The sequence below is a fragment of the Gadus chalcogrammus genome, chromosome 22, assembly GCF_026213295.1.
Source record: "Gadus chalcogrammus isolate NIFS_2021 chromosome 22, NIFS_Gcha_1.0, whole genome shotgun sequence".
Classification (NCBI taxonomy): domain Eukaryota; kingdom Metazoa; phylum Chordata; class Actinopteri; order Gadiformes; family Gadidae; genus Gadus; species Gadus chalcogrammus.
In genome coordinates, this window is record NC_079433.1 from 5,544,628 (window position 1) to 5,572,024 (window position 27,397).

At 43.6% G+C, this 27,397-nt stretch overlaps 2 protein-coding genes across 3 annotated transcripts; both read left to right on the forward strand.

Annotated features, from left to right (window-relative positions):
- The first annotated feature begins 177 nt into the window (after positions 1–177).
- Positions 178–21,090, forward strand: LOC130375368 (splicing factor, proline- and glutamine-rich-like). Of its 2 annotated transcripts, XM_056582247.1 has the most exons (12): positions 178–2,374; positions 4,354–4,542; positions 4,645–4,946; positions 5,081–5,176; positions 5,580–5,776; positions 6,328–6,412; positions 6,697–6,814; positions 6,977–7,025; positions 7,758–7,870; positions 18,399–18,464; positions 19,053–19,138; positions 19,271–21,090. In XM_056582247.1, exons 1-10 carry the CDS (start codon positions 1,679–1,681, stop codon positions 18,423–18,425), a joined length of 1,872 nt encoding a protein of 623 aa, XP_056438222.1. In that variant the 5' UTR covers positions 178–1,678; the 3' UTR covers positions 18,426–18,464; positions 19,053–19,138; positions 19,271–21,090. The 2 variants fall into 2 exon arrangements, with proteins under 2 accessions (XP_056438222.1, XP_056438221.1); XM_056582246.1 differs by lacking the exons at positions 18,399–18,464; positions 19,053–19,138; positions 19,271–21,090 and adding an exon at positions 11,436–17,469.
- A 1,650-nt stretch (positions 21,091–22,740) lies between these two features.
- Positions 22,741–24,147, forward strand: LOC130376033 (fatty acid-binding protein, heart-like). Its single transcript, XM_056583228.1, has 4 exons — positions 22,741–22,891; positions 23,063–23,235; positions 23,322–23,423; positions 23,853–24,147. Exons 1-4 carry the CDS (start codon positions 22,819–22,821, stop codon positions 23,901–23,903), a joined length of 399 nt encoding a protein of 132 aa, XP_056439203.1. The 5' UTR covers positions 22,741–22,818; the 3' UTR covers positions 23,904–24,147.
- The last annotated feature ends 3,250 nt before the right edge of the window (positions 24,148–27,397 follow it).

Here is a 27,397-nt window from a genome sequence, read left to right on the forward strand (position 1 = left end):
CTCTCTCTCTCTCTCTCTCTCTCTCTCTCTCTCTCTCTCTCTCTCTCTCTCTCTCTCTCTCTCTCTCTCTCTCTCTCTCTCTCTCTCTCTCTCTCTCTCTCTCTCTCTCTCTCTCTCTCTCTCTCTCTCTCTCTCTCTCTCTTTTATATATATATATATATATATATATATAAAAAAAATCTCTTGCTAGGTTTTATTTTATAACAATTCAAGTGTTGATGTTCATGGGGGAAGGGGGTTGAAGGAGTTATGACCCTTGCACAGAAGAATATTAATGGGATTAATATTGGATGTCTCATTGCATCTACAATTCCGGTACTAAAACCTAATTTTAAATCAAATCTAAAATAGGACATATCTGTATTTTGATTGTGGAGGAAAAATAAAATGATGCCAATCTCATTGGTTCAATTATCTTGTTGTCCTTAAACTTTCTTTCGTTGGAAATGTATTCCTTTGCATACACCTACAATGTACGTCTGGCATGATAGGATATTTTGATTGAGATACTCCGCCATTTTGAGAATTATTGGAGAACAGAGTTGTATGTATCCTAAATCAACGTAAATATACTGTTTTGTCCACGTCTCGCATAAAAAACTCGGCGGCAGTTGCAATTAAACGTCTCATGACTAATGCACATGATTAATAACCAAACAATGACGAATAAACCAATGCTAGAAACATAACCCTACATTCCTATGCTACTATAGTATTATTGCCTATGATTACGTTAATGCCTGATTGCGCCATAAACTGCAAACACATTTGTCCACAGTTGTAATTACTTGGTATAAGAAAGTTCCAGATACCTTTGCTTAAAACCTGTAACGGACATACCTATGCGTTCTGTGGCGTAGGTAATCGCACGTTATGATAAAATCTTTTTCACACGACGGTCTGCGGTTTCCATGGAGACGGAGGAGCCTGGTGACGGTGGCAGAGAGAAGGACCCTTTGCAAACGTCTGTCTATCATGGACAATGACCGTCAGTCACCTACCACACCTCCATTACGAAGCAGATGAGTAGGTTCACCAGCAGGTTACTTGCACACCACATAGCAGCTCAACGGGCAGATTCAGGACACTTACCAGAGCTAGTGGGTTCTCAATTATATGCAACAGAAGGCACCTCTGAAGTATGGGCCTGGGGCCCTGATCTCATTTAATTTCAAGTCAGTCTATTTACACCCGTTGCACATAATTTTTGCTCTGGGATCATTAATTGTTTCATCCGCTATTACTTTACTGCATCTTCGTACAGGATATTGTTTTATACGTTTTAGTCTCTGTTCATGGATAGTGTAGGTAGGCCTTTTTACAGGCCATTTTCTATTGGGTTTACTGCTATTGTATTTTTATTGTAAGAAATTGAATTGTTGTATTGCGCTTCTGGGTGCCTCAATTTCCTTAGGGCTTAATTAATTTATCTAGCTATTACGTTATCGAACTAACTAATTCCACGCCCATCAATAACTAACGACCAATGGGAAGCAGCAAGGCGGATCCTTCTATTTGGTCATCGAGTCTGGTCTAGTCCCGTTTATCACTGCCCTTCGCCATTTTGAGTGAATCGTCGACCTACATATTGAACTCAGAGAAAGCGTCGATTTCCGTGACAATTCCCCTCGTATCCAGCGTTTCGATTTTAACCATACGATAACTCGAGACATAGCAAATGTCTCGAGATAGATTCAATAGGAATCGCGGCGGAGGAATGAACAACTTTCAGCAACGCAGGGGTGGCGGCCCCGGTGGACCAATGCGAGGAGGACTGATGGGGAACCCACATTTCAGGAATCACCCTTTCGAGAACCAGAACCGAGGCGGACCCATGATGAGTAACAACTTCAATAAGCCGCCGAACGGTAACCAGGGACTACAGACCCCTCCGCAGAAGCCACAGTCCACTCCGATCATCCCTCCTCCGTCACCAGGCCCGGCTCTCATGATGAAAGGCCCGATACAACAGCAGAAGGAGCAACAACAACAACAAAAGGACCAAGAGCAAAAGGAGCAACAACCACAACACCAGAAGGAGCAGCCACAACAGAAGGTTCCCACTAACGTGACCCCCGTACCCCAACCGAAGATCTCGTCGCCTCCTCCGAAACCGAACATTTCATCCCCTCCACCCAAGCCAAATATTTCGTCGCCTCCACCGAAACCGAACCTCTCTTCGCCCCCACCCACACAGGCCAATAGAAATCTGAACCAGCACCAGCACCCGAAACCTCAGATGAACAGTTATAATGGCCAGCAGCAAAGGCAGATGAGCCACCAAGGCCACAAGCAGTCTCCACAGATGAACAGACCCAGGCCCCAGCAGCAGGTGCACAAGGAAGATAGTGGACCAGAAGGTGGACACCCCACGGTTCGTTCTGGTTTTATGCTATTAAACATCGACATGCTATCGAATATACTGTCCTCTAACACTGCTTATATTGTCACTGTCGAAGTTTGTCGCTTTATACGGCTTTAGCATCAAATATGGTTGTTTTATATTGGTGCTATATATTTGTTGTGGATAGCTAATCAGACAGCACGCAGACAGAGGTTTGTGTCAGATGGAAACCGTGATGAATTGTAAACTCGGAGTAGCACTTATGGGCGGTGTTTGACAGGAGGGTTGCTTTAACGACGTGAAATCTTCTGTAGATGCCCGTCAACGCCGCCGGTGGCACGTCTTGTGACTACAGACAAACGCCCCCAAAGATACTCCGCCATCTTGTGTCAAAAACAGCTGTCGTATCGCATCGGTTATCGTCTAATCTACACAATGTAAAATCTTTAAGACAGCTTCGCCCCCACCCTGTCTAAATATTTTAAGATTGATATTCACCTGTAGTTAGAGTTAATTACACAGTGTTTGGGACGGATATATTCAAATGTAGGTCAAAACTCACCTGTCACTCAACCGATTCGGAATGGGGGGGGGGGGGGGGGTACACGTGACTGCATACAAATGTGTCCACAGACATAGTGGCTAATGTATGATAGTAAACATTATTGGGCCTTAACACTAACATTCAGAAACTACACTGCATCAAAAGGATATTGGCTTTAGCAACACCAGTAGAGGCATATACTTTTCCCTGAACTTTTAAACGTTGCAAACGTGCAAAACATAATTATATATTTATGTGGCATTCGGTCCAATGCTTCATATATATCTGTGGCATTCAGTAGGCCAATGCTGGGGTAACGTATGACCAAGTGTTTCTTTCTGTTAACTTTTATCAATCCCCTGTAGGAGAAATTGTTAATCTTTGTCCCTATAAAACAATAATGGTAAAAAATAATAATACAAAACATGACGTAACTAAGTAAGTCAAACCGTCCAATCTGAAGGCTCTACTTAACTGCTCCCCCTACTCACTTCCACCAATGCAAAGCGAACAGAACTGAGTAGGGGAGGGAGTAGCCTAAGTAGTTTGTGAACGACCCAGAGAAATGCAACGCAAATTCAATGTGAACATGTATGACATTTTACATTTACATTTAGGGCATTTAGCAGACGCTTTTATCCTAAGCGACTTACAATAAGTACATTTGTCATAAGAAGTGCATCAATATATCGCTGTCAGTACAGAAAGGTTGTTCATAGAACCAAGTGCAAGTACCACAATCGCTAGGCTAATCAATTCCCCGTGTTACCGCCATGATAGCAGCTACTGCAGTTGCTACACAGTTAAGTACTATAATACAATGCAATACAATACAATACAATACAGTGTACATTGGTGGCCAGAAGGGGGGGGGGGGTGGCTATGCAATGCAATGCCGAGGTGCAATCTGAACAGGCGAGTCTTGAGTCTTTTTCGGAAGATGTGAGCGACTCTGCGGTCCTGAGAGCGGCAGGGAGCTCGTTCCACCACTGAGGTCCCAAAACCGAGAAAAGTTGTGACTTTGCTGAACGGCCTTTGCTAGCTCTTAGCGATGGCGGTTCCAGACGTCCAGCTGAGGTAGTTGAGCGGAGGGATCGAGCTGGGGTGTGAGGCTTTAATAAAATCCCGAAAGATTTAGAAATTCCGCCACACTTTTTTTTTTAAAGTGTCTCCATGTCCGGGAAAAAGCGGACGTCTGGTTACCCTGCGTACGGGAAACTAATTTGATTCCTACCTGTTCCACTGTTAAATAGCGGCCTAAATTGGTGGGGGCTATCCTGGTCATTTCTCTGCGTGAGAAATACGTGTGGTGTGGTGTGAACGTGTGCATGGGTTGAATTGCGTATGTCTCACGCCGAGCCCTGCCTTGTTTTTTATTAACATATGTAAGTATTGGTTATGGTAAATGTTGATGGTTCTTTTGAATACTTCATTAATGCTGACGTGCTTTTTAACAATTCTGCAGGAACTCAAAGCAACTTTATCGTTGCTTCTCAAACCCGGTGAGAAGACCTACACGCAGCGATGCCGTCTGTTCATTGGTAACCTGCCCAACGATATCAGCGATGAGGAGTTCAAGAAACTGTTTTTCAAGTATGGAGAGCCAAGCGAAGTCTTTATTAACAAGAACAAAGGCTTTGGATTCATTCGATTGGTAAGGTCATAGAGATTCAATTATATTCTGTTTAAATTATTATTTTTTTTTTGTGCAGGGTCATTTCCAAATTGTCTCATCTCATTCTGGTGTCGATTTTAGGAGTCGAGAGCGCTTGCAGAGATTGCTAAAGCCGAACTGGACGACACGCCCATGAAAGGCAGGCCACTGCGTGTGCGATTCGCCACACACTCTGCGGCCCTCTCGATCAAAAACCTTTCGCCCTTCGTCTCCAATGAGCTCCTGGAAGAGGCCTTCTCACAGTTTGGGATGGTGGAGAGGGCAGTCGTCATTGTCGACGACCGCGGCCGTTCCTCAGGCAAGGGCCTTGTCGAGTTCGCCTCGAAACCCGCTGCCAGGAAGGCCCTTGACCGCTGCAACGAGGGCGTTTTCCTGCTCACAACGTAAGTCAAATTTTGGGATTTATTGAAATGCGGAAAAACAATTCCACGTCCATCTTGGCCACGTGAGAAATTGAATTGGTTCCATTTGTCTTGCCCCATTATTCATGTATTTATTCTGTCTTCCGATCCCACAGTTCGCCGCGGCCAGTGGTTGTCGAGCCCCTGGAACAGTACGATGACGAAGATGGCCTCCCAGAGAAGCTGGCCCAGAAGAACCCCAGATACCAAAAGTAAGGGAATTTAGAAAACAATCAGGTCGTGTGCCTTTTCGTTTTTGTGTTCAAATTTGCATCCTAAAGATGTGGGGGTTTGGGTTCGCTTATGGCCAGGTGCACAGCGATGTGTTGATTAGGGCTATTTTATGCAAATGTCAACCGTCCCAATCATGGTTTATTGACCATCAGATGGTCCTTGTGAGGTGGGTGGGGGATGAGGGTTGGAGATTGGAAATGTCTTGGTTGAACCATAATGTACTGTCTGGTGAGTGAGTGAAATGCATCTGAAATTAAATACCTCCAATTCTTTAAAACCAAAGTTGGATCATCACTGTTATACGTATTCTGAGATTTTTAAGTGAGCCATTAATCCAAATAGTTTGGAAACTGCTGATCTAATCTTTTAACTCGCCACTAGGGAGCGAGAGGAGCCACCCCGCTTCGCCCGGCCGGGGACCTTTGAGTTTGAGTACTCCAAGCGCTGGAAGTCCCTGGACGAGATGGAGAAGCAGCAGAGGCAGCAAGTGGACAAGAACATGCGTGAGGCCCGCGAGAAGCTGGAGAGTGAGATGGAAGATGCCTTCCATGAGCACCAGGCTAACCTCCTCCGCCAAGGTCAGTGTTGATCCAATTGTGTAACACCGGTGGTCTAGCGGGACTGGTTTAAGCTGGTCATTGTCTATATTTAATAATAATAATAATAATAATAATACATTTAATTTAGAGGCGCCTTTCAAGACACCCAAGGTCACCTTACAGAGCATATAGTCATCATAAATCGTTTAAAAAACAAGACATTGTGGAAAAAAATAAAATAAAATAAAGAAATAAAATAAATAAATAAGTAAATATAATAAATAAAAATAAATAAAACAAAAACAAAACAAACAAACAATCAAAACAGTGATCAGTTAGACGTTGTGTGCGAGTTTGAACAGGTTTAATGATTTAATGTGTATCTGTATCTGTATGAAACGCAGAGACCTTTTGGTTCATTATTAGGTACTTCAGCATACGTTGATATTTCGTAACCTTTGAGACCAGTCTCTGTTCAAGTCTTATTCCAGAATCGGTGGTGTGTCAGGTGTCTTGTTCACCTACACTGGCAAGCTTAACCAGGCTGCTGGTACCGCGTGGTGTTGATTGAGTGGTTCTTGGGTCTTCAGACCTGCTGAGGAGACAGGAGGAGCTCCGGCGGATGGAGGAGATGCACAGCCAGGAGATGCTCAAGAGGAAGGAGATGCAGATCAGGTGGGCATGATGCAGTTTCATCTTGGTATCGGCATTGAGCTTCTGTTAGGACAGCATGCTAGAGATTGTAACAGATTCCGCTTTACAATATTCCTGGATATAAAATATTTGTATCATTATTCGAATCATGGATCCATCCAGTTCCCATTCTTAGTACCAACACTAAATGTTGATCTCTCTTAATAAATTCAGAACCAGAACTACTAGTAACACTAATCTCACTGAGTGCCACATGCCGTCTGTAGTCGTCCTCAAGGTCTTATTGATGTGGTTTCTCTGAGCAGGCAGGAGGAGGAACGTCGCCGGCGAGAGGAGGAGATGATCCATAAGAGGGAGGTGGAGGAGCAGATGAGGCGCCAGCGTGAGGAGAAGTACAGGGGCATGGGCAACTTCATGGAAAGCGTGAGTCCACCTCCATGGCATCAGGAATTATAACTCCTAGTGAAACCTAAAACCACATGACAGCCTAAGTTTGAACTTGGAATCCGAGTATGTGTTTGACGAATGGACTTTTGGTAAGAAGTGTGTTTTACTTACTTTTCATGTTTTACTTTATTCTTGTAGAGGGAACGCGATATGAGAATGAATCAAGGTGGAGCCATGGGCCTGGCTGGTGAGTAATTACTGAATATTTTCACATGGGCCAACATTTTAGTCCATTTGATCCAATATCGTTTATGAATCACTATTTGGCACGCATATCCTACTTTTGCATACTGTAAAGTGGTAATACATAACATTTCAGGTAGCTTGTAGCTTAATTTTACCTTGACAAAGTTGAATCAATAAGGATTTCAATAATGTGAACAATAAAATCACATCCCGTTACTGGTGTAGTCTACAAAAAAGAATTGCTGGCCGGTCCCCCATCCTATAATGTCCTTCAGGGGGAAATTTTCCCAACATCTTAAAAATACATTGTTTATTATATAAGCAGACCAGACAAAGAGGCAGACAGACATGCTAGACAGATTGTTGGAAGGTATGCATAGAGATGAAGGACATTGTTATTAGTAAGGCTACCCCCTTATATTTAACTGACCTTTTCTATGATCAAAAACGGCTTTGTTGACCAAGGTTTTGTAAGTTTCCAAGTCGCATAAAAAAATAAAGAAAAACATGGAAAGTGTTGCTACCGTACACAATGGTGGTCATAACATGTTGAAGTTAATAAGCTTCTTTCCCTGCTGTTTATATAGCTTAGTAGGCTGCAGAGTGAAAAACCGAGTCAAAAACCTTCCTTCCATGAAGCCCTTAGGGGCAGTTTCTGACATTTTCCTTTTTGTTTTTCCTCTGAAATCTGTTTTTCCAAATGTGTGACATGTAGTCATGTTGTCCTTGTTAGACATGCCTTTTGGCACTCCAAACCAGAAGTTCCCCATGGGTGGACTGGGCTTTGAGGGACAGCAGGGTGGGATTGGAGGACCCTCTCCTGGAGGCATGATGCCCAACGAAATGGTAAGGTATCCCGCTCCTTGGAACATCCGTAGTTACCAATAGCAACTCTGGCTATGTTTCTCCTTGCTGGGAGAAGATGTTGGCAGCAGAAGATATTGTTTTTGTTGAATAAGCCCTGCAGGCCAAGCACGGCCAGGGGTCTGACATAGGTTTGACATCCGGTGGTGGATCTGCGGACGATCCCGGGGGAGCGCACTCCCAGCGGTTTTGCCGATGTGTTTTTACCAGGTGTTTCAATGGCCAGGCAAGCCCCCCTCAGTTGCTATCCTGTGAGAGCTTACTTCTTTATTGCCCAGTCAAGTAACAGTCAACCTGCACTAAAACTGATCGTTTCAGGGACCTCTTTCTTTAGGGTGAAATGATACAGTCTGTAGACCAGCTTTTGAAGGGCTCTGCTCACTCTCTGGTGTCTGTGTAGTAGGTCGCTATTGCAAGTCCTGTCTTCTCTGAGCCAGACAGGCACTTTCTCTGGCAAGACAAAATGACGTCTCTAAGGATAACATTTTGTATTTTTATTTTGTGTGAGCATTTTTGGGAGTTGTTAAAGCGCTGACCTCGGGGCCAATATATTGTTACTCGTGGGGTGTACATGAAGAACTTTGTAGCGGTTTAGGTTGGCAACGTTGAAGTCCTTTTGCAAAACTGCTTTTTGTGTAATAATGCGGGAATGTTTTGAATATTCTGGAGAGGTAACCTCTTCATTTCCTCTTCAGGAACTTTTTTGGAAGCAAGCAATCAAGGTTTTAGTGTGGGTTGACTGTTTGCTGGTGTTTTAAAATACGAAATGAGCAAGTGTTATTGAACTGCTGGGGAGCCAAGCTGAGCCATGGTGCATTCCCGTCTCATGTACCTGTAGTACTATACTGGACCTATGATGATCTCTGAAGATCAAATTGAGCCTCAAGATCTGTGCTCTTGAACATATCCGAATGCTACATTGCTGGTCTACAATTCACATCAGCTACAACAAGGATTAAGCTAGTGATGAAACTGTATGAACATTTATCACGGTGTTCTTTAAATGTGCTGAAAATGTTCACACAGCACTGATACCCGCACTGAAATCATTTCACCAAGACTCCTATTGAAATACACAAATACAATTAGCCTTACTATGCATGCCTTGTTTGCATAAACATAAAAAATATGTAGCCAATGCCTCGTTAACATGAAAGATTAAATTAACATTGAAGATGGTCAAGACTTTTGCAGCGATTTTCTTTCTGCATGTTCTGCAAACATTGTGACCATCTTCGAGTTTGCCGAGTTCCTGGCCTTTTGCCAGGATGTTTTTAAGTTGCATGCACACGGTTTATATGAGAATCTTTTTTTGGAAATTAATATTAGACTGCCATCATCTGACAATATTTCAAATAAGACCTGGACATTGGACTACACCATCCATTTTTCTCACGTGCATGCTTCAGAACTGAATGGTATTGGATTACGATATCAGACATTTTCTGACTGATTTCTTTTGTTACGAAAATCTTGATTTTGATATTTTTTTCTTATCTACAGCAAAAATCGACTCCCTCCCTCCCCAATTTTCTGTCCAATTAGCTTTTTTACACTTTCTTAAGGCTGAAACACACTTTGTGTAGAGCACAAAGGATACTGACCTTTCTTGCGTCCATGGCAACCTGGGGGCCATATTGAGGGACCACTCACACTACGCCATCTGTGCCGTGCCCGAGTCCGTTGGACACCTGTACCGTACTCAAGTACGATTGCCCCCCCTCCCCCTGCTGTGCCGCTGGTCTGTGCTCACACTGGGCAATCTCAACTGGGCCCGCAACCGCTTGTCGCCGTGTAAAGGGGTAGAAGGGTCTCATGGACTATGCGTCATCCAGCTCAGGTTGCGTGTCCGTGCGTGTGCATGTGTCGGCTCATTAGCATCTGTACCATGGCCTGAGCACACCTCTCCGAAGTGTGCTCAGGCCACGTAATTGAACTGTACTTGAGTACGGTTGGGGTGCTCACACTAGCCAATCGATCAAGACTTTAGGGGCACACTAGGTGTCAAACGGACTTGGGCACGGTACAGATCGCCTAGTGAGTGCCCCCTGAATCCCGGATGGACTCACTCATGAAGTCCACTTCCAATCGATCATTGAAAGACAAAACTGCGGTTACGCAGTGAGCTGTGAAAGTGCTCATCGAGTAACAATGGAGCGGATTGAAAGCTGATGCGCTCTGCCTATGAGCTTTGGTGTGTTTCGGCCTTTAGGAAACATGCCATTTTGCTTGCAAATAAAAACAATGGAATGACGATGCATTTAATTTGCATATAGGCAAACAACGGCCACAACACTACCACATCTATTGAATGCCATGGCTGTAAAAAGTTTCTGCAAGGAAGTATTCCAGTTTTTTTTTCTCCATTGATAGTCTCAAAAGGGTTGCCACTTTTTAAGCGTACCCAGAGATATGAATTTGGACCTAGGCTTTTTTGGATAGGTTCTCAGTCCACCGCCAACGGCCTTCTCAAATGATAAAGGTGCAACACATAGGCAAATTGACACACGTTATATGTAGCTTTTGGCCAAGCAATAAATTAGGCACATTCTGATACGTTGATATTCTTGGCGGAGGTATTTTGATTTTTTTTTTCCTGCAAAGGTAACTGAGACTGAAGCTGGATCCATTTGAACGGTGTTGTTTGATTTGTCCTTTCCCAAGGCACTAGTCTGGATGGTTTGCGAATAATGGGAAACAAACGACCATCACATCTGAAAAGTCTTTGTGCTTAATGTCCATTTGTGGTGTTTGATTTTATGTGCTGCTGACGTACTTGTGTTCCATCATGTCTGGGGTCAATTTCTGCCAATTATCAATTGGTTGACTTCTGGCACTGTTACAGTACTTCCACTGATTGAATAGTTTGATACATTTCCTGCCAGTTGGCAGTACATGCATGTAGATGCACCATTAAGATTAGTTTACTTTGTCAGACTTTTTTGGGAAACATTGATTGAAAAGTAAGCTTTATTGAAATCATTTTTGGTAGCAAATATTTTCATTCATATTTTCATTAACTGCATCCAACTGCACACATTTAGGGGGGAAATTCACATTTGGTGGTATATATATCTCGTGAAATGTAACATTTGCTCGTTCACATCTGGGGGGGGGGGAGAAGGAGCATACATCAAGTCACCTTTTTTTGTATTGGTAGTTCAATGTTTTTCTATTTTGAGGTGCCAGCATTGAGGCTGGTAGATCCATCTTTGGCATGCACTGGAGTCCCACGCTAGGTAGGCACTGACTAACGAAAGCATTACCCTTTCTTCCTTCTCCGTATGTAACCTGTGGCACCTGTGGATCTCCATATTGGAACGAACGGTACCTTCGGATGTGTCATCTGCCGGTTGTGTTGTAAAACTGATCTCGCTAAAAAAACAACAACCTCTTGCCACGTATGCACATACCTAAACACTTACTCACTCTCTTAATGCTGCTACACTCCTGCCCCCGTGGACATGAATTGTGTGCTGTCACACTGAACATCACAATTGACCCCTTTCCCCTCGTTGCCTGAATACGAAACTGATTCCCCTAACAGCGCAATGAGCGCTTCCCCCAGGGAGGTCCAAGGGGGATGGGTCCTGGTAACCCTGGGTTTGGTAGGGGCCGCGAAGAGTTTGATGGACCTGCCAAGAAGCCACGCTTTTAAACGCTGGCCCTGGCAGCCATTTTGCCAGCAGCGGGAGCCCTTTTTGTGTAGTTCCTCTTAGGGCAAACCTTGTTGAGTCATAAATGTTGTATTTATGTTTCCTAGTGTTTGTGCATTTTTAGCACAGCAAGTTATTTATTATCACCTAATATATTTTTTCATTATTTTAATTTGGAGTAGTAGTAGTAGGGACCATGTAACTGTGGTCCGTGGTTGGTACCTATCCGACCCATATATCATTTATTTCCTTCTACACTTGTATCATGCTTTGTGAGTGGTCGTGACGTAAAAATTGTAACATTTTCTCACCTTTCTATCTATGGCTGTATTCTTTTGCCATACATTTGAAGTTAAAGCATGTGATACAATAAAGACAAAAATTGGTTCCAGCACAGGGAAAAAAAATATTTAAAAATATATATTTTTAAACCAGATAAAATGTCCCACATAAGCTATCCATATCCACTCATTTCTAATTCTTAAAATGACAGGTTCGGCACAAGTCCAAAAAGAGTTCTGATGCGAGTTCCTGATCAAAATTTAATTTCTCTTAAAATAGTTGATCCTAGTATTGACGCTAGGTAAGTTACATAGCGAGGCTATGATCTGAACTGAATACTTTTTTTCAATTTCTGTTGACTAGCACAGGTCTAGTTAGATCATTGCAGCTAGTCGACATGTTATATATTTTGTAGTGTTTGCAATTAAAATTTCTCATTTCCATTTTAGGGTCCCGTCTATATAAAACCATGACCCGTTGTTCAGGAGATTAAGATATCTCAATGGAAGTTAATTGAGAAATGGCATTTAATTATTGATCTTAAAGGTTGGGTATGGAATTCGCTTTTTTGGCCATTTTTGAAAAATTACTTGAAATCCTTATCATAACCCACTTACAGCCACTGAGTTAGAAGTACTGACATGAAAATTAAACAAGTCAATCATCTGTGGAATGGGCAGGGCTCTAAAAACTCCAACCAATGATTTCCAGAGCCACCGAGTTGCATTGGACAGTAAGTACGTCAATCAAACGGTCGTACTGCACTCCCCCTCCCGCGACCCCTTCGTGCAGTACTCGTGACCCAGAGCTCGTGACCCAGAGCAAGCTCCTGTTTGTTGTTATCCTGCGGTAGCTAATGGAACTAGTTAATCCACATTTGGACCTAGCAGTAGATGACAATTTCCATGGCAGACAAGACGCCACCATCCCCATGTTTTTTTTTAATGTTGCCATGTTGTTTAACGAAAACCTACGCTAGCCTGGCTCGCTCTCGCGCATCTGTGTTCGCGCTCGTGCATGATTGCGCGTCCAGGTACTTGGAATGGGTGGAGTCAGAGTCAGCGTTGAAGGAGAGGGGGTAGGACCATTTGAGTTGTGTATTTTCAAAATCTGCTGACGTTTCGCAAATCCCATACCCAACCTTTAACTATTTGAGGTGTATCCTCTTCGATAGGTACCTGTGCACGTCCCTTATAAAATAATATACTAAATCAGACATGTTCCAAATATCTATAAAAAGAAATTATTTTGTCAGCAGAATCTGCAATTCTTTTGGCTGATATTCATAGATTTCTCCCTGGAACAACTTTGTATCTATCAAACTTCCTTTGGTACTCTTATCTGGAGTTGCTAAATGTGAAATGTATACTAGAACCAAATGCCAATTATTAACTATAATTGAGACTTGAAGACACTGGTGCATTCATGTTGAAATGTCTAAATTTTAGATAATTTTGGGGAATCTTAACATAAATGTCAAAACGATCATCATCTTGCAACAATTGTAAAAAGCTGCGGCTTTTCCTTGGGCAATTCAATATTGTTGGTGTGTAATTCAATGTTTCAGCCTTGCTTGAAAGAAGGCAAACCTCACAATGTGAATCATCTATACAGCTTCATAGGGAAGAAGCAGAGGTGCTTAAGTGAACTGCCTTAGACAAGAAAGACATTGTTACATTTGACTCTCAATCAAACCAAGTGATGACATATTTGCCGTCATGTTAGAATAGGACAACCCTTATGCCCTTCACAAGTCTGAATAAATGTATTGAACTTTATCATTGAGCGTCGAATGCTTGTTTGTGTTGCTCTGGTTAACACCCTCAAGTGAGTGTTTGAGTAATTGTTCTATTTTACTTGAGACTAACTGCATCCATGTGGGAGCCTTGCTTCAGGCAATTAGATCTGATTACACCATTATTATTGGTGGGAACGATTGTGGGGGTCAAAAAGCACTGCAAAAGTATTTGATCAATCAGTTGTAAGAACATTGGCTTTGATGCCAGCTTACTTTTGAGGTGATTTACGAATTTCTGTGACATATCAAGAGCGATGTTTGCCACAGCTGTGTAGTTTCGATTTTCTTAAAAGCTGCTATTCATCTGTAGCTTACTCTTTCTTTACAACTTTGTGAAGTGAATTCAAGTCTTGTGTTACTGAAGACTTGCACCAAGACTTTATATTAGAGCATTGTGGTCATGCCCAATCAGCTGTTGGGGAGGAAGTTTGCTTACTTATGGCAAGACTTGTAGGAAACACCAGACCCGAGTTGGGTTGTTAAAAAACTGATAATTATTAAACGCCTAAATTATTTCATAATAAGATCATGAGCACTAATTCCCTTTTTTTATATATTATTATTATTGAGGTCAAATGGCAGAACTATTTATCCAAACATACATTTAAGTTAGGATATTATGTAAAATATATGTATTTTAATACCATACCATAAAATCGTATTTATTGCACACTTCTTCTGATAGAACTATGGTATATTTTTATATGGTATGCAGAATTAATTAATAAACACGCCATTTTGAGAATGATACTTTACTAAATAAAATGTCACTGAAAATTTTCGCTTTTGCTCCATGGCATCAAATATTTCCTCCCAATAGTTGACATTATTCAAGATCCAACCAATTAAAACTTTTTATTATTCATTATCATTTCCAAATTGTCCTTTCGGTGGTTACATATATCGCATGAAACTAAAATACGGATTTTAACATTTTAAGATCTTGAAGAAAATATTCATATTGAGAAATAAAAGGATTTTAACAAGAGCATATTTGGGCAAATATGACCAACCTTTTGCCTTGATAGGCTTTAGAATCTGGATAAGATGTACAATCCTTTGTGTAAAACAGAAATGGACCATGGAGGATGACAAATATCAAAAATACTCTTAATCCAGATAAAAAATAAGAAATTGCTTAAATATATCTTTACGTTTCATGTTATGTCTGTTTTGGTGTCATGTACATTCTTTTTTTTTTGACAGGTTTGATCATCATAAAAGATTGGAATATCAAAAGCGAGTTTCAAAACCAAGAAGTCCTAATTGCTACATTTTGCTACTCCTTTTAGAAAGAAGAATTGAGGAAAGCTGTGAGCAGTGTTTGGTTAATGGATATCCCCAAAGACCCACAGGGCAAAGTCATATATTTTACGTTTACCAAATACTTTTTAGGGGATAAAAGCTGTACCGCAGCTCGATGTAGTGTTTTGAGAGATGCAAACACTTTGCTGACATTATTATGTTGCTTTACCTTTTTAACAGTAATATACTTTACATTATCGCACCATATTCAAGACATTTCCCACATCCTAATATATACATTTTTTACAAATAGCATTAGTGAGTTTAGGGGGCCAGACGATTTATACTAAATCCTACCTTTTTATGTTAATTATCTCAGTATTCCTAAAATGTCAACATATGTAATGCTATTAGGGATACAGGAGATCAAGAAACAACAGGAACATTTTTAGTCCTACTTTTCAGATATTCAGAAGAGCTTCAGTAGGCAGAAACTAGTGGCAGCCAGATCCATTTTATTTCCAAACTACAGTAATCTCTTACTGCTGAGAAAAGAACAATGTGTGTTTGTGTGTTTGTGCGAGTGCGTCCTACATGTTTGTGGGGATCATGCGGGGTATGTTGGATAGCCGCAGTCAGCCAGCTGACAGACAGGCTGCCCCACTCCAGGGTTGAGGCCCCCCGGCTTTTGGGTTGCGTTGCGGAGGGGTACTTCAGCAGAAGTTAGTGGACAGTAGAGCCTGGACTTGTTTGCACTGCAGCCAGAGGTATGCTAACACAGATCAGCTGAACAAGTTGAAGGTAAGTGTCCATCCATGTTAAAGATATGATTTCAAAGATCCCCCTTCTCCCCTTTCACCCTACAACACTACTTAACTGCCCTCTCTCTTTCTGTCTTTCTCTCTCTTTCTTTGTGAAGTACTCTGGTCACTCTGCAAAGTGACCTATACAGGGCTTCTGGCATCACACTTGAGAAGAATGGCATCACAGTGCAGATCTCTTTTGTCTCTCTCTCACTTTAATTGTGTGTAACTTTGGCAATGGTTTACTGTTTCCTTGTGCAAGTGTGTGAGTGTTGTGGTGGTAGTTCAGCAATGGTGATTGAGCTACAGGCTTGTATGGTGGATGGCTCGGTCACTGGCTCATGTAAGGTTGGCAACGACAGTGGTCCTTGGATTCACTCCTGTATCTCCATCGAGTCAAGTATCAAAATGGCTCCAGCGGGACTGGGAAAGCAAGCGGTTTGGTAAAGGGCTGGGATCGAAGGGTGAGTTGAACTATCAACTTTTCTGAGGGGGTTGTTGTTGGGTGGGCTGCTGTACTTTTTTTTTTTTTTTTTTACCCAATGTCTCACCCGGATCTGGGCTCTGCCCCCTTTCCTCAAGCTCTGTAATGTGTGTATGTGTGTTTGTGTGTATGTGTGTATGTGTGTTTGTGTGTTGGGGACGGAAGGGTGAGTGGGCAACATTGGTTCTCCCCCAATACTTCACTCAAAGGATATCCAATAACTCAAGCCACACCTCAAAAAACCTAGCGAATGAACTGATAGATGCCAAAAGATCTGAGGCAAATTTCATGGATGACTTAAATTGTATCGCCGAATTTACGGTAGAGGAAATCTATACGGACAAGGATTTCCTCATTTTATTCTGTAACCCCCGCAACCCCTCCAGTCTAACGATACTAGTGTGGAAATCTGTAGATCTTCGTGTACATAATTGTCTGACAAGTCTTTATCCATCCACGAATGAGGTGATGGGGATTTGGCATATAGCCTACTGACCAAGGTCTTCGCATTTGAAGTATTACAAATTAGGTGTTGGTTTTGACATCCTTTTTATCACATGTGCAAAATTACAACTTGGTGCCAAAGCTCTTGCCGACGAGAACGAAACGAAAAATCTTTGAGATTGCCCAACAAGTATTTGCGCAATAAAATGCCATTTGTCGTTAAACGTTAGCATTAGATAAAATTAAGATCTTTGTTGGTATGTTCTAGTATTTGATTAACTTTTTTTTTACCCAAATAAATAGAAATTGGGTTTGTTCCGTAAGAGCCAGTCACTTCCGATCAATCAATCCATGTAAATATGGATCAGTATTGGCAAAGGTGGACAAGTGATTGGTTACAGGGCAGTGTCAAGTTCAAACTGGGAACCATCCTTGACCGATGTAGTGAAATGGCTATTATGTTTATTTAAACACAGTAAGCTTGTGATAACATTCACAATGTATCTTAATGCTCTCTATCCTCTTATTCAAACCTTTTGATGCAATTCCATTGTAGGAATCATTGTTCAGGCAAATGGCTGGAATTTAAAGGAGGGACAGCAAGAATTCACTAACACAGAATTGTGAATCCTTCTGGACCTCTTCTATAAACATAGACTAGTGAGATTCAGGGGTGGGAGGGTCCTTCTACGGTAGTCTCTGCTGCGTTGGTGTGTATGTGTGCCTGTGTTGCCATGTGTGTGCCTAGTTGTGAAATGATGAGCTCCAAGGTGCATGTGTAGTGCCTTCTCTCTGTTTAGTCTGCACTGAGCCAAATCTACCAGTCTTCGCTATTTATTTTTCGTGTCATGCCAGTGACCAGCCAGACATTTTGTCAAGGGACACACCCTGCTCTTCATAGACTTGTGGCACTTCCCCTCTGTGGGTTATTTCACCCTGTACAAAATAATGTAAAAGTACCTGTGCTGTTACGCTTCAGTGTCTAAGCAGCACTCTTTGACCTGAAGCAACGCTATAATCTGTGTATGCCGTACGACTCTGCTCACAGGAGCTGCAAGGTTGTGTCTTATCTGCACTGTGATCCATTTCCTGTTCCTCAAGTCATAGTCCTGATTGGCTACAATTGACCCTCCAGTTTGTTCCTCTGAGTGTGATGCCAGAAATACCCTTGTGGCCCCTGACGGCCCCCTCCCGGCCCAACACTGGAAGGGCTCGCCGACCCGAGGCCCCAAGAATCATTGGTCTAGCTGGCGCACTGAGGTCACCGTATTCCGTAAAGGTGCACCTCTGAGCTCCATAAGGTGTCTGCAGTAACACCCTCCTGACGTTGTCATCCAGTCGCCAAGTACGGCGTGCCCTGGCTCTGTAGCACCGCTGCATACTCCAGACCTTTGCCAGAGCTTTGGATCGTGGCAGTTTGTCCTGCTTCCTCGTCGTCTCGTTCACTTTTTTTGCAGTTCCATGAAAGATGTACTGTACCATCGATCTGTACACTATACCCACGCCATTGAACTTTCAACATTCAAAACACCCTAAAGGTACTATGCACAATTTAGATTCGTACATGTAATGCATGATCATGACAACCATATACCCAAGAACAGTTATTTTGTTTGGGATTGGTTCTCAAAGTCTGTTAATTGGTTGGCTTTCTGTACACACAAACGCTCTCTCTCGCGCACTCAGAAAAGGTGTTGATACAGGTTGGATGTTCTGTGGTGTGACGTGTTCTCTGTGTGCAAGCAGGGTAGTGGTCCAGGCCAGGCCTCTCTCTTACTGTGTCTCTCTCTCAACGTAGGAACCGCCGGGGGCCACCGGGGGCTGAGCTGGTCGATGGCTGGGCCGACTTCAGTGACAATTTAAGGTAACAAATTGACATCTTTCATGAACTGTTAATGCGTAGCCTCGCAAAGCCAGACCATAGTCAGACCATGCTCCTTAGGGCTGGAAAGTCTGTCGTCCCCAGTGTTTGTTCAGGGGCTTTGCCAGGCAACCTTAATTTGCAGACGATTGGATAAGCTTCGGCGAGTCAAAGTAAATGCCATAAACAACCGTTAACTCTACCATTTTTATTAAGGTTAAAACCTTGTTGTGGTCAAATAAATCAAATTCCAAAGCAGCATTTATGTATATTAATCAACAAAAATTATATCAAATACATCACTCCCTTGGGTTTACTTATTGGTCGACCGCATTTAGTTTGGAGGCAAGCTCCTCGTTTTGGTCTGGTTACAGACTAACGTCACGAGGGAAAACTAAGTAAGCCTGTGAGATCCAGGCAGGGCTCGCCACAGCTAGTTAACTGGTGTATAAATAATTGATTTTGTCATTAAAAAAAAGGGGGGGGGGGGGGCAATCTCTTGGTAAAAGTACCCAAATTTCATCTTGCTGTATTTCCTATTAATGGAGCATCGAATGTATTTTAAAAAAAGTATTTTGTTTCCTTTGTTAGCTAAACCGAAGACGCTATTCATGTGTTGTGAGAAGCCGTGGGAGACCACTGGACTCGAGTTGCAGGGCCGATCGGATGACCCACGGGTAAGCATGTCCGGTTTCGGGCCATGTAGAACAGAACATTAGTCAATTCCTGGCTAGTGTTCAGTACATGATGTTTAGTTAAGTCTGGGTTCCTTGGCTTGTTGTTCATTTGTGCCACTTTCCATCCGTTAGGGTTGAAGATGGATCTGCAGATGCAGGAAATACAAGAGAAGAGGGAAGTCAACTTCAATGGCACCTGGAAGTCCCAAATGCTTTGAATGCTTTCAAAATAAAAGTTTTTAAACTGGTCCCTTTTGGTTTAGTCTAACCTCTTTTGAAATGGACATTGTAGAAGCTATAGAAAATCATAACAGTATATGCAGAAACACATTATTAAGCAGTCATTCTTCAAAGAAAAAATCTGATTATAATTTAAGTAAAACAATCCTGAGGCTATTTTTTTATTGTGGGAATCGGATAGTTCTAGATTTAAATCGACTGGTGTGGATGAATACCTTGAGGAACAGGTGCCTGTGGCTAGCCCCGGATCATGTGAATCTAGGCCCTGCTGAAGAAGCCTCCAGGGCAAGAGTTTCCCCTGCCAAGTCACACCTAGGGTACTGGAGGCTAGCAATCCATCCTGCTGGGGTGGTCCAGAGTGGATGACGCAAGACGTTCTCCAGCAGTGATGAAATGGCCCTGGTTGGGAAAGCTGTTGAGCCGGACCGAATGTTGGGTCTAAACTTGGCCTCTTTATAATTTGGCAGACAGAAATCAGATACTTGTCTTTAAGGTCTGGTTTATTTTGTACGGATTTGTACGTACAAAGACATGAAAACGGGCACAGATTTGGCGGTCAAGTATGGTTTGTGACCTGAAAGGCCAATCGCTGGCTAACGCTGACTCAGTGTTTGGTCTTGGTTTCCTAGAGGATGAGTCAATGCTCCCTCAGCCCCTGTCCATTCACCACCTGGCCTGCAACCCCCCCTCCCCCAAGGTCTGTAAGCTGACCTGCAAAACATCGAAAGGGGGACATAGGTGAAGTAATGTGGGTGATGTCCACCTGACCAGCCTCTGCCATGCATCATTAATGGCCTTCAATGATTAATCAAGTTGTTCGCACCCCGTCTTATACTCTCCCAAACACCCACAGTTGCCATTCACGCTCCATCTACTGCACAGGTAGGCTTCTGCTGCACCAACCCAACCAAGGGGATAGGAGCCCGTCTTGATTACTCAAAGTCCTTCAATTAAAGAAGAAAACACGACCATATGGCTCAGAAGTTGAGTCTTGGAGGTACTGCCGGACCTGCCGCGAATTAGGTGCCTAATCTGTAGGGTAGATGGACGACAGCCGGATAGAGTACGCAGTTGGTCCCCGCAATGAGCACGACCAACAGCCGAGCCTTTCCACCTGCCTCCGCGCTGGGGCTGGACACTGGTGGGCCCTGGCACAGGAGGGACCTGCAGAAGACCAGGTCCCGGACTTTCTCCTACCTCCTCTCCAGCTCCGTTCCCCCGACGTGTGGCCCGGGGGGGCGGCCAAGGAACCCTGTGCGTCTTCCCTCGCTCACCGCTGATCAGCGACCCCACAGAAAGACCCCTGTGGTCTCCCTGAGGTAAGGTGATATGCGATAACTGGGTCAAGGGATACTCGATACGATACAGGTTCTTGGTTTGAATTTGCCATTGGCGTTCAATTCTTTTGGGCGCAAAATCGAATTTAGCAAGGTGAGACTTGGCGATAAATCCAATGGGGACCACAATGGGAACAGATAACTTTAATTGTTACAATCAAATGTATTTTCATTGGATAAACAATTACAAAAGGCTTTAAACATGGTGATGAATAGAACAGAATATGACTATTTCCCCTGTTGCTCCACACATTTGAATGTCTCAAATCTCCAAGTTCGAGAAGGAATTTAGTAAACCCACAAAAGAACAAGGCGAGAGAAACGTACTTCTTAAAAAAAAAGTATACAAAAGTACTTTATATACGCTGTAAGACCTGAATTAATATCCCTATTACAATTTAACTTTCAACCCTGCAGCTTCAGTGAGCCTTCCCTCTTCTCTCCCGGGGAGAACGTCCACATCTCAGGAAAACAACACCGTCCCAACTCGTTCCCAAAGCAACCGCCGCCCTCCAACCCACCGCCTAACAAGTCATCCTCAATGACCCCCGGCAATACCTACAACCCTTCGAGGCATCGCCACTCCGATGCGACGCGTCTGCTCCCCCGGCCCAACCCGAACGACAACAGGCCGATCTACACCCACTTCTCACAGCCGATCCGTCCCAGCCCCAAGACGCCACCTTCGAGGCCTCCCTCTGAGAGCGTCACCTCATCGGAGATCTGGTCTGAACTTCGACCGTCGGTGATGCGATACGGTCGGGGTTCGTCCGCACTAGAGGGTCTGTCTGTCGTCGGCAGACCCTGTCTTCCGGGCTGCTGCCGAACTCTGGCTTCAGTTGCTGCATCTCTTCCCCTGAAGCGCACGGAGCTCCATGTGTTTCTGCCCAGCGGGGACCCGGCTCGGGAGGCGGGAGAGACCGATGCTGAGTCCGTGGATGAGGGCTTCATGGATGAGCTGGACTGTAAGATCAATTCTCTAAGACTTCAGCGGGTTCGACCCAAGTCTGTTCCCGGACCCTACCACTGAGGTGTTGTTGTTCAGTGATTGATAGACTTTATAAAGCAGATACCCAGAAATGGCCACTTTCGGACATAAACCTCAATAGGACTTTCAGTATGGGTTAATTTCTGTCCTTATTTGGTTAGGTTATTTTTTATTTGATTTTGTACTCTGAAGCATGATATTTTGATGCATGATGCTTTATATAACATGGCTTAGTTGTAATTATTGTTTTTGTATAATGCAAAATTAAATGGACTGTCCGTTGATTCAATAAAATGAACACACAAAAATAACACACAAAACAAAAAGTCCCATGGTTCTGGTTCTTCTTTATAGGCATTGACCAGCAGAGGGCCCCAGAGACTGTCCACTCACCCGGCCGGGGGCCCGGGGGTTCCAGTTCGGGCAGTGGGGGCCTCTGCTGGTTACTGAAATTCACAAGAAGATACAAGTTCATAACAAATTGTGGCGTGCAGCTTGCTGAAAAGAGAGTACATGTTGAACTGTTTTGTTATATTATAAATGTAGCGTAGAATGAAGCAGGCTATATGATTTTTTTGTGTGTGTGTGTGTGTGTGCGCGTGTGCGCGTGTGCGTGCGTGTGTGCATGCATTATGCCTTTGTCTACATAATTACTTTCATTCCAGCGTTTGCATGCTTCCTACACGGGGTCTCGGTGCTCGTGCAGCGACCAACTGCAACCCGTTTTTGATGAACGAGTCTGCCAAAAAGGATGACTCAATGCAAACATAAGAAGATAAAATTGTGTAATGTCGATTTTTTTTTTTTCCCTCCCTAATCTGGTATTTGAGAGACAGTGATGCAAGCTTCCACCTTTGTCACAGTGGGCTACAACTAAATTTGGCACAGAGGTCAAAAAAAGTGCTACCAAAAATCCCTGTCGCCAACTAAAATTGAGTTGGTCAGAAATCGCCCCAAGTTCGATTCTGTGACGTCGGGGGCTGTGATTGGCCCGGTCCAGGCTTCACGTGTCCTCCGCATCTCCCTTTAAAGTGCTTCGCTCGCATCCGAGGCTTGACTTGTGGGTTGGAAACAGTTATAGATCGTCTACTTAGCATAACACAGAGGCTGCAAAGATGGTTGATCAGTTTGTTGGGACGTGGAAGATGGTCACCAGTGAAAACTTCGATGAATACATGAAGGCAATCGGTAAGATTAATGGTTTTATTGTGCATGTTTTATTTTTTAAATCTTTGTATGTATAAAATAACAGCATTTTCTGTGATGTATTTTGTCCGTTTTAAACTCGTAAAGAGTAATTTTGAAGGAGTGCCTGAGCTGCATTAATTTCTAGGCCTATGTGCCCTGTACCCGATCCAGGTGTTGGATTTGCAACCCGGCAGGTGGGAAACCGTACCAAGCCCAATCTGGTCGTGACCTCAGAAGACGGAACGGTTTGCCTGAAGTCGCAGAGTACATTCAAAACAACAGAAATCAAGTTTAAGCTCAACGAACCGTTTGAGGAGACGACTGCAGATGACAGGAAAACAACGGTGGGTCAAGGGGAAAGAAAAAAAACACATCCCAAGTGTATTTTGACCCGAGCTGCTTTAATAAACCCTTTCTGTGCCTCTCGCAGACCGTGGTGACCATGGATAATGGCAAACTTGTGCAGAAACAGACCTGGGAAGGCAAGGACACATTCATCGAGAGGGAAATCGAGGATGGAAAGTTAGTAGCGGTGAGTGCTCTTTTTTTCCCACACTTTGTTTTGTCACACTAAACATTCCATGTTGCTGAAGAATTTGCTTGAAGATGTATATTTCCTCCACCCTTATCTTTTTTCTTTCTTATTTTTAAATACCGCGAGCCATTCATGGTATGTTTTTTATCTGATCTAATTAAAGGGCTATTTAGAATAAACTCAAACCTTGCACAAATCTACCAAATAATTACATTTTTAATATAGGCGTCAATGTGTAATCTGACCTCTCAATCCTCAATCATAAACTCAAATACGAGTCACGCATCAGTGGTGAAATCGAGTGCGGTGACCGCCGTCCACTCCCTCGTCGTCTCCTGCTGGGCCACTTCTCACTCCCGAGTCCCGACCTCCCTAACTCCCGACCTCCCGTCTTTGACCTCTTCACGGGCCTTCTCGTCCTCACAGAAATGCAAGATGGGCGACGTGGTGGCGGTGAGGACGTACGTGAAGGAGTAGGTTTGCCGGACGGCCCCGGCGCTGACGGGCTCAGTTCAATGAGCGCAGACGACCAGCGAAGGCGCGTCCTGCACTTCTTATCTTATTTCTCAACCGTGTTGCCAAAGCGAAACATTTATATGCCTCTTTTTTTCAACGATGATATTCATTCGATACCAAGCATTGTTGTGGTGAAATGAATGACAAATAAAATGTAACAAAAAAAATGCAGAAAGATATTGAATAAAATGTGTCCAAATTTAAATCTTGTCTTTTGGTCGTGGTTGTTGTGAATACGAGAGATTTCCCTTTTTGGTTGGTTGAAAAACAGAGATCAAATACATTCTTATTATCCTTATCTTGTTGACTTGTGAGAAGTGAAACACTGGACATCATGGGGAAGGGGGGACGACGGGGGGTTGGGTGGGTATGAGGCAGCATTAATTCTCCATTCTAGGACCGTGGTCTTTACATTTCCCTGACTCCCATCTCGCCGCGTTCGTCCCATCTCCCCCGTCCCCTCCACCCAGCCCGGCGGGCATTAGCCCGGCTTCGCTCCGGATGAACACCAGACGTATAGACCCAGAACCGAGTGCATTCCGCGGGGCGGTAGAACCCCCATGGGCCATGAACCGGGGGGGCTGGCAGGGGTCCTTCGGAGGAATGCATAGTCCTGTAAATCTGGGAACCATGCCCGGAGAGGGTGGAGTGTGGGTGGGGTTGGGGGGGGGGGGGGGGGGGGGGGGGTTAATGTATTCCCTGACCTTGGGTCAGGAGGTCAAACATTTTCCCAATTTCTCATGTTCTGGCAGGCGTGTTAGGGAGGGAGTCCGGGGGTCCAGGGGGGGAGCGCAGCACATTGTGTGTCCTCTCCTCTTTTCCAGATGTCCCCTCCCTTTGGCTGATGGTCAGTGGCAGGGGGGGGGGGGGTGGCGACGGGCCACTTTCCCATGGCAGGAAGGGGATGTGATGGCCGTGATTGCTCTTGATGGGTCCCACAGCTGAAACAGGTGGGATTGGGGGGTCAGTGGCGCGAGCCGGAGTTCCGTGTCCTCGTCAGGACAATGGAAGTGGTGCTGGGGGGGGGGGGGGGGGGGGGTCCAGGTTGTGGAAAGGTGGATGACATCATCAGTCTGGATACAGCACAGGAGCACGACTGAGGGGGAGTCGTGTTGATGGCAAACAAGCACGTCAAAAGGTGGAATTTAATGAAAACATGTTTTTTAGTAATAATAAATATATATGTTATAATTGTGTGTGTGCATACATATAAGAATGAATGTCTTTTTCTAAAACTATTTGCTTACTGATTTACATTTACTGACACATGGCCTTGCTATTCGTTTCAACAGTTAAGCAACTTCCTAAAAGCAGCCAAATAGCTGTGATAACCATACGCTTTTAATTATTCTCCATCCTACTGAAAACATATTGCTTCTGTTCAGACTGTGTTTCTGCTGCTGGGGTCTGTTCTAAAGAGACTCCACTAATGGGCTGTAAACACGCGATTCGTTTCTACCATTTCTTTCGTTTCTTGGCCTGCGATAACAGATGACGTCTGACCATGTACGCGATCTGAACATACGTACATGGTCAGATGACGTCTGACCATGTACGTATGTTCCATGTACGCGATCTGTTTTGGAGCCGCAGGCGCCTTCAGCTCATCTTTGTTTGGATAGGTGTGGAGTACCAGCGCCCATGGGTTAAGGACTGGAGCTCCACATTTCACTGGAAGAAATTGTGAACAATATGATCTAACAAGAACCAATTGCACATTTCAAATCGTCTAAAGTGGGATGCCTGGCTTTATTGAACAGTTCAGGTCATGTTAAGAAACGCTGCTACTGAGATTTAGTCTTGAAACCCAGAGTGAATGTTTGAAGTGGCTGGAAATTATCTCTCGGAAGACCGAGATGGGGGGAGATCGGCCATCCTTTCTTCCATCTCCTAACATTTTCAGGCCAACAGGACTTCACCTGTTGGGCCTGTGAAGCTTTTTGACTGAGAATGAGTAAGGGCTGTACAATAAAACTGGACTTGAAGAAGACACATACAGTATAAGTATTTTTTTGGGAATGCTGCTTTTAATGGATGAATATAGATCAATTCTACAACAATGAACTCGGAACATTGGTTACAAAGCAACACATGTTAGCCCTGACAGTTGAGTAGGTCGCAGTTTAAATGGGGTCTTAAGTTGGTTTCGTAACTGCGTAGGAAGAAGTGTCTATCTGACCTCTCGGCCAGATACCAGAGCACTCTTGTCATGAGACGATGAAACACTATCCAGGCCAGAGTATAAGTGCTGAGTTGGGTTCTTCAGTTCCTGTACGTGCCTTTGAGTTTTCTCTGTGTTTCTGTGCTGTATTTTAGTCAGCAGGAAATGTGTACAAAGGAATGCTACGTTTTTGAAATTCATGAGAAAAAATATCAAAGTATGAATGACTAAAAGACAAACATAGAAAACAATAACAGGTCCATTCGAAAATACAATCTCTCTCATGTTCTCTCCTCCTTTATGTGCGTATGTGTGCATGTGTGTTTGTGCACATGCGTGGTCTTGTGTGTTTGTGCGAGCTCTTTGTGTGTGTGTGTGTGTGTGTGTGTGTGTGTGTGTGTGTGTGTGTGTGTGTGTGTGTGCATATTTGCATGCTTGTGTGTGTGTGTGTGTGTGTGCACCATTTGGCTTGTGAGTGTGTGTGCGCCCGCGTGTGTGTGGCCGATACACTGGGCTATCTTGTTGACTTCTAAAGACTGTTATTTTAAGAGGGAATGAACTCACATCCTTTACACAACATCTGGAAAACTATGGTCCACTGTGGTGCTCCCGCCCTTCCTCTTCTGGTCCTGAACATGGAATCCCTCGAAGCGCAAATAAACACTGGGGCTTCGGTTTGAAGGCCGCACAAAGGCATCGTAAAGACACACACAAAATGATGCAAACACACACACCAACACGCATATACACACATTCAATGCACACATAGATATACACACTCGCCGCACACGTATACACATGCACCCATGCACAAACATATGTGAGTAGATGCCCTTGCTTGAAACAACAAGAGTTATAACAATATGGATTTTTTTTATTATATTAACTAACCATTTCTTAAAATGGATACTGAAACTAGTTTGGCAGTTCAGCAATGGTCCGGTTGCTGTCCTATCATCTATCAGGGAAATGCCAGCTTACATAACTCGGCTTTCTATAGTAGGAAGTTCAGGCTATGCCAATTACTTGTTGTCAAATCAAATCAAGTCCATTTTATGTGTATAGCCCTTAATCAAAGTTTCAGTCTCAAAGGGCTTTACAGGCCTCATGTATGACCCCCTTTAATGCAAGGAAAAACTCCCTTAATTAACAAGGAAGGACCCTTGATAAGGAATGCAGAGAGGGGGGTTCCTCCTTCCTGGGATGACTGGGATAAAAATGGGCGCAATAGTTGACATGCATAGTATTTCAAGCAAACATTTTAAGTATTAGTATATTCGATAAAATTGGAAAA

Bases quoted from the DNA above. Each gene is read 5' to 3' on its own strand.
- LOC130376033 (XM_056583228.1), top strand. From the start codon at position 22,819: ATGGTTGATCAGTTTGTTGGGACGTGGAAGATGGTCACCAGTGAAAAC. The intron at 23,236-23,321 runs GTGGGTCAAGGG...TGCCTCTCGCAG, and splicing joins CAGATGACAGGAAAACAACG to ACCGTGGTGACCATGGATAA. The intron at 23,424-23,852 runs GTGAGTGCTCTT...TCGTCCTCACAG, and splicing joins AGGATGGAAAGTTAGTAGCG to AAATGCAAGATGGGCGACGT.
- LOC130375368 (XM_056582246.1), top strand. From the start codon at position 1,679: ATGTCTCGAGATAGATTCAATAGGAATCGCGGCGGAGGAATGAACAAC. The intron at 6,413-6,696 runs GTGGGCATGATG...TTCTCTGAGCAG, and splicing joins AGGAAGGAGATGCAGATCAG to GCAGGAGGAGGAACGTCGCC. The intron at 7,026-7,757 runs GTGAGTAATTAC...TGTCCTTGTTAG, and splicing joins TGGAGCCATGGGCCTGGCTG to ACATGCCTTTTGGCACTCCA.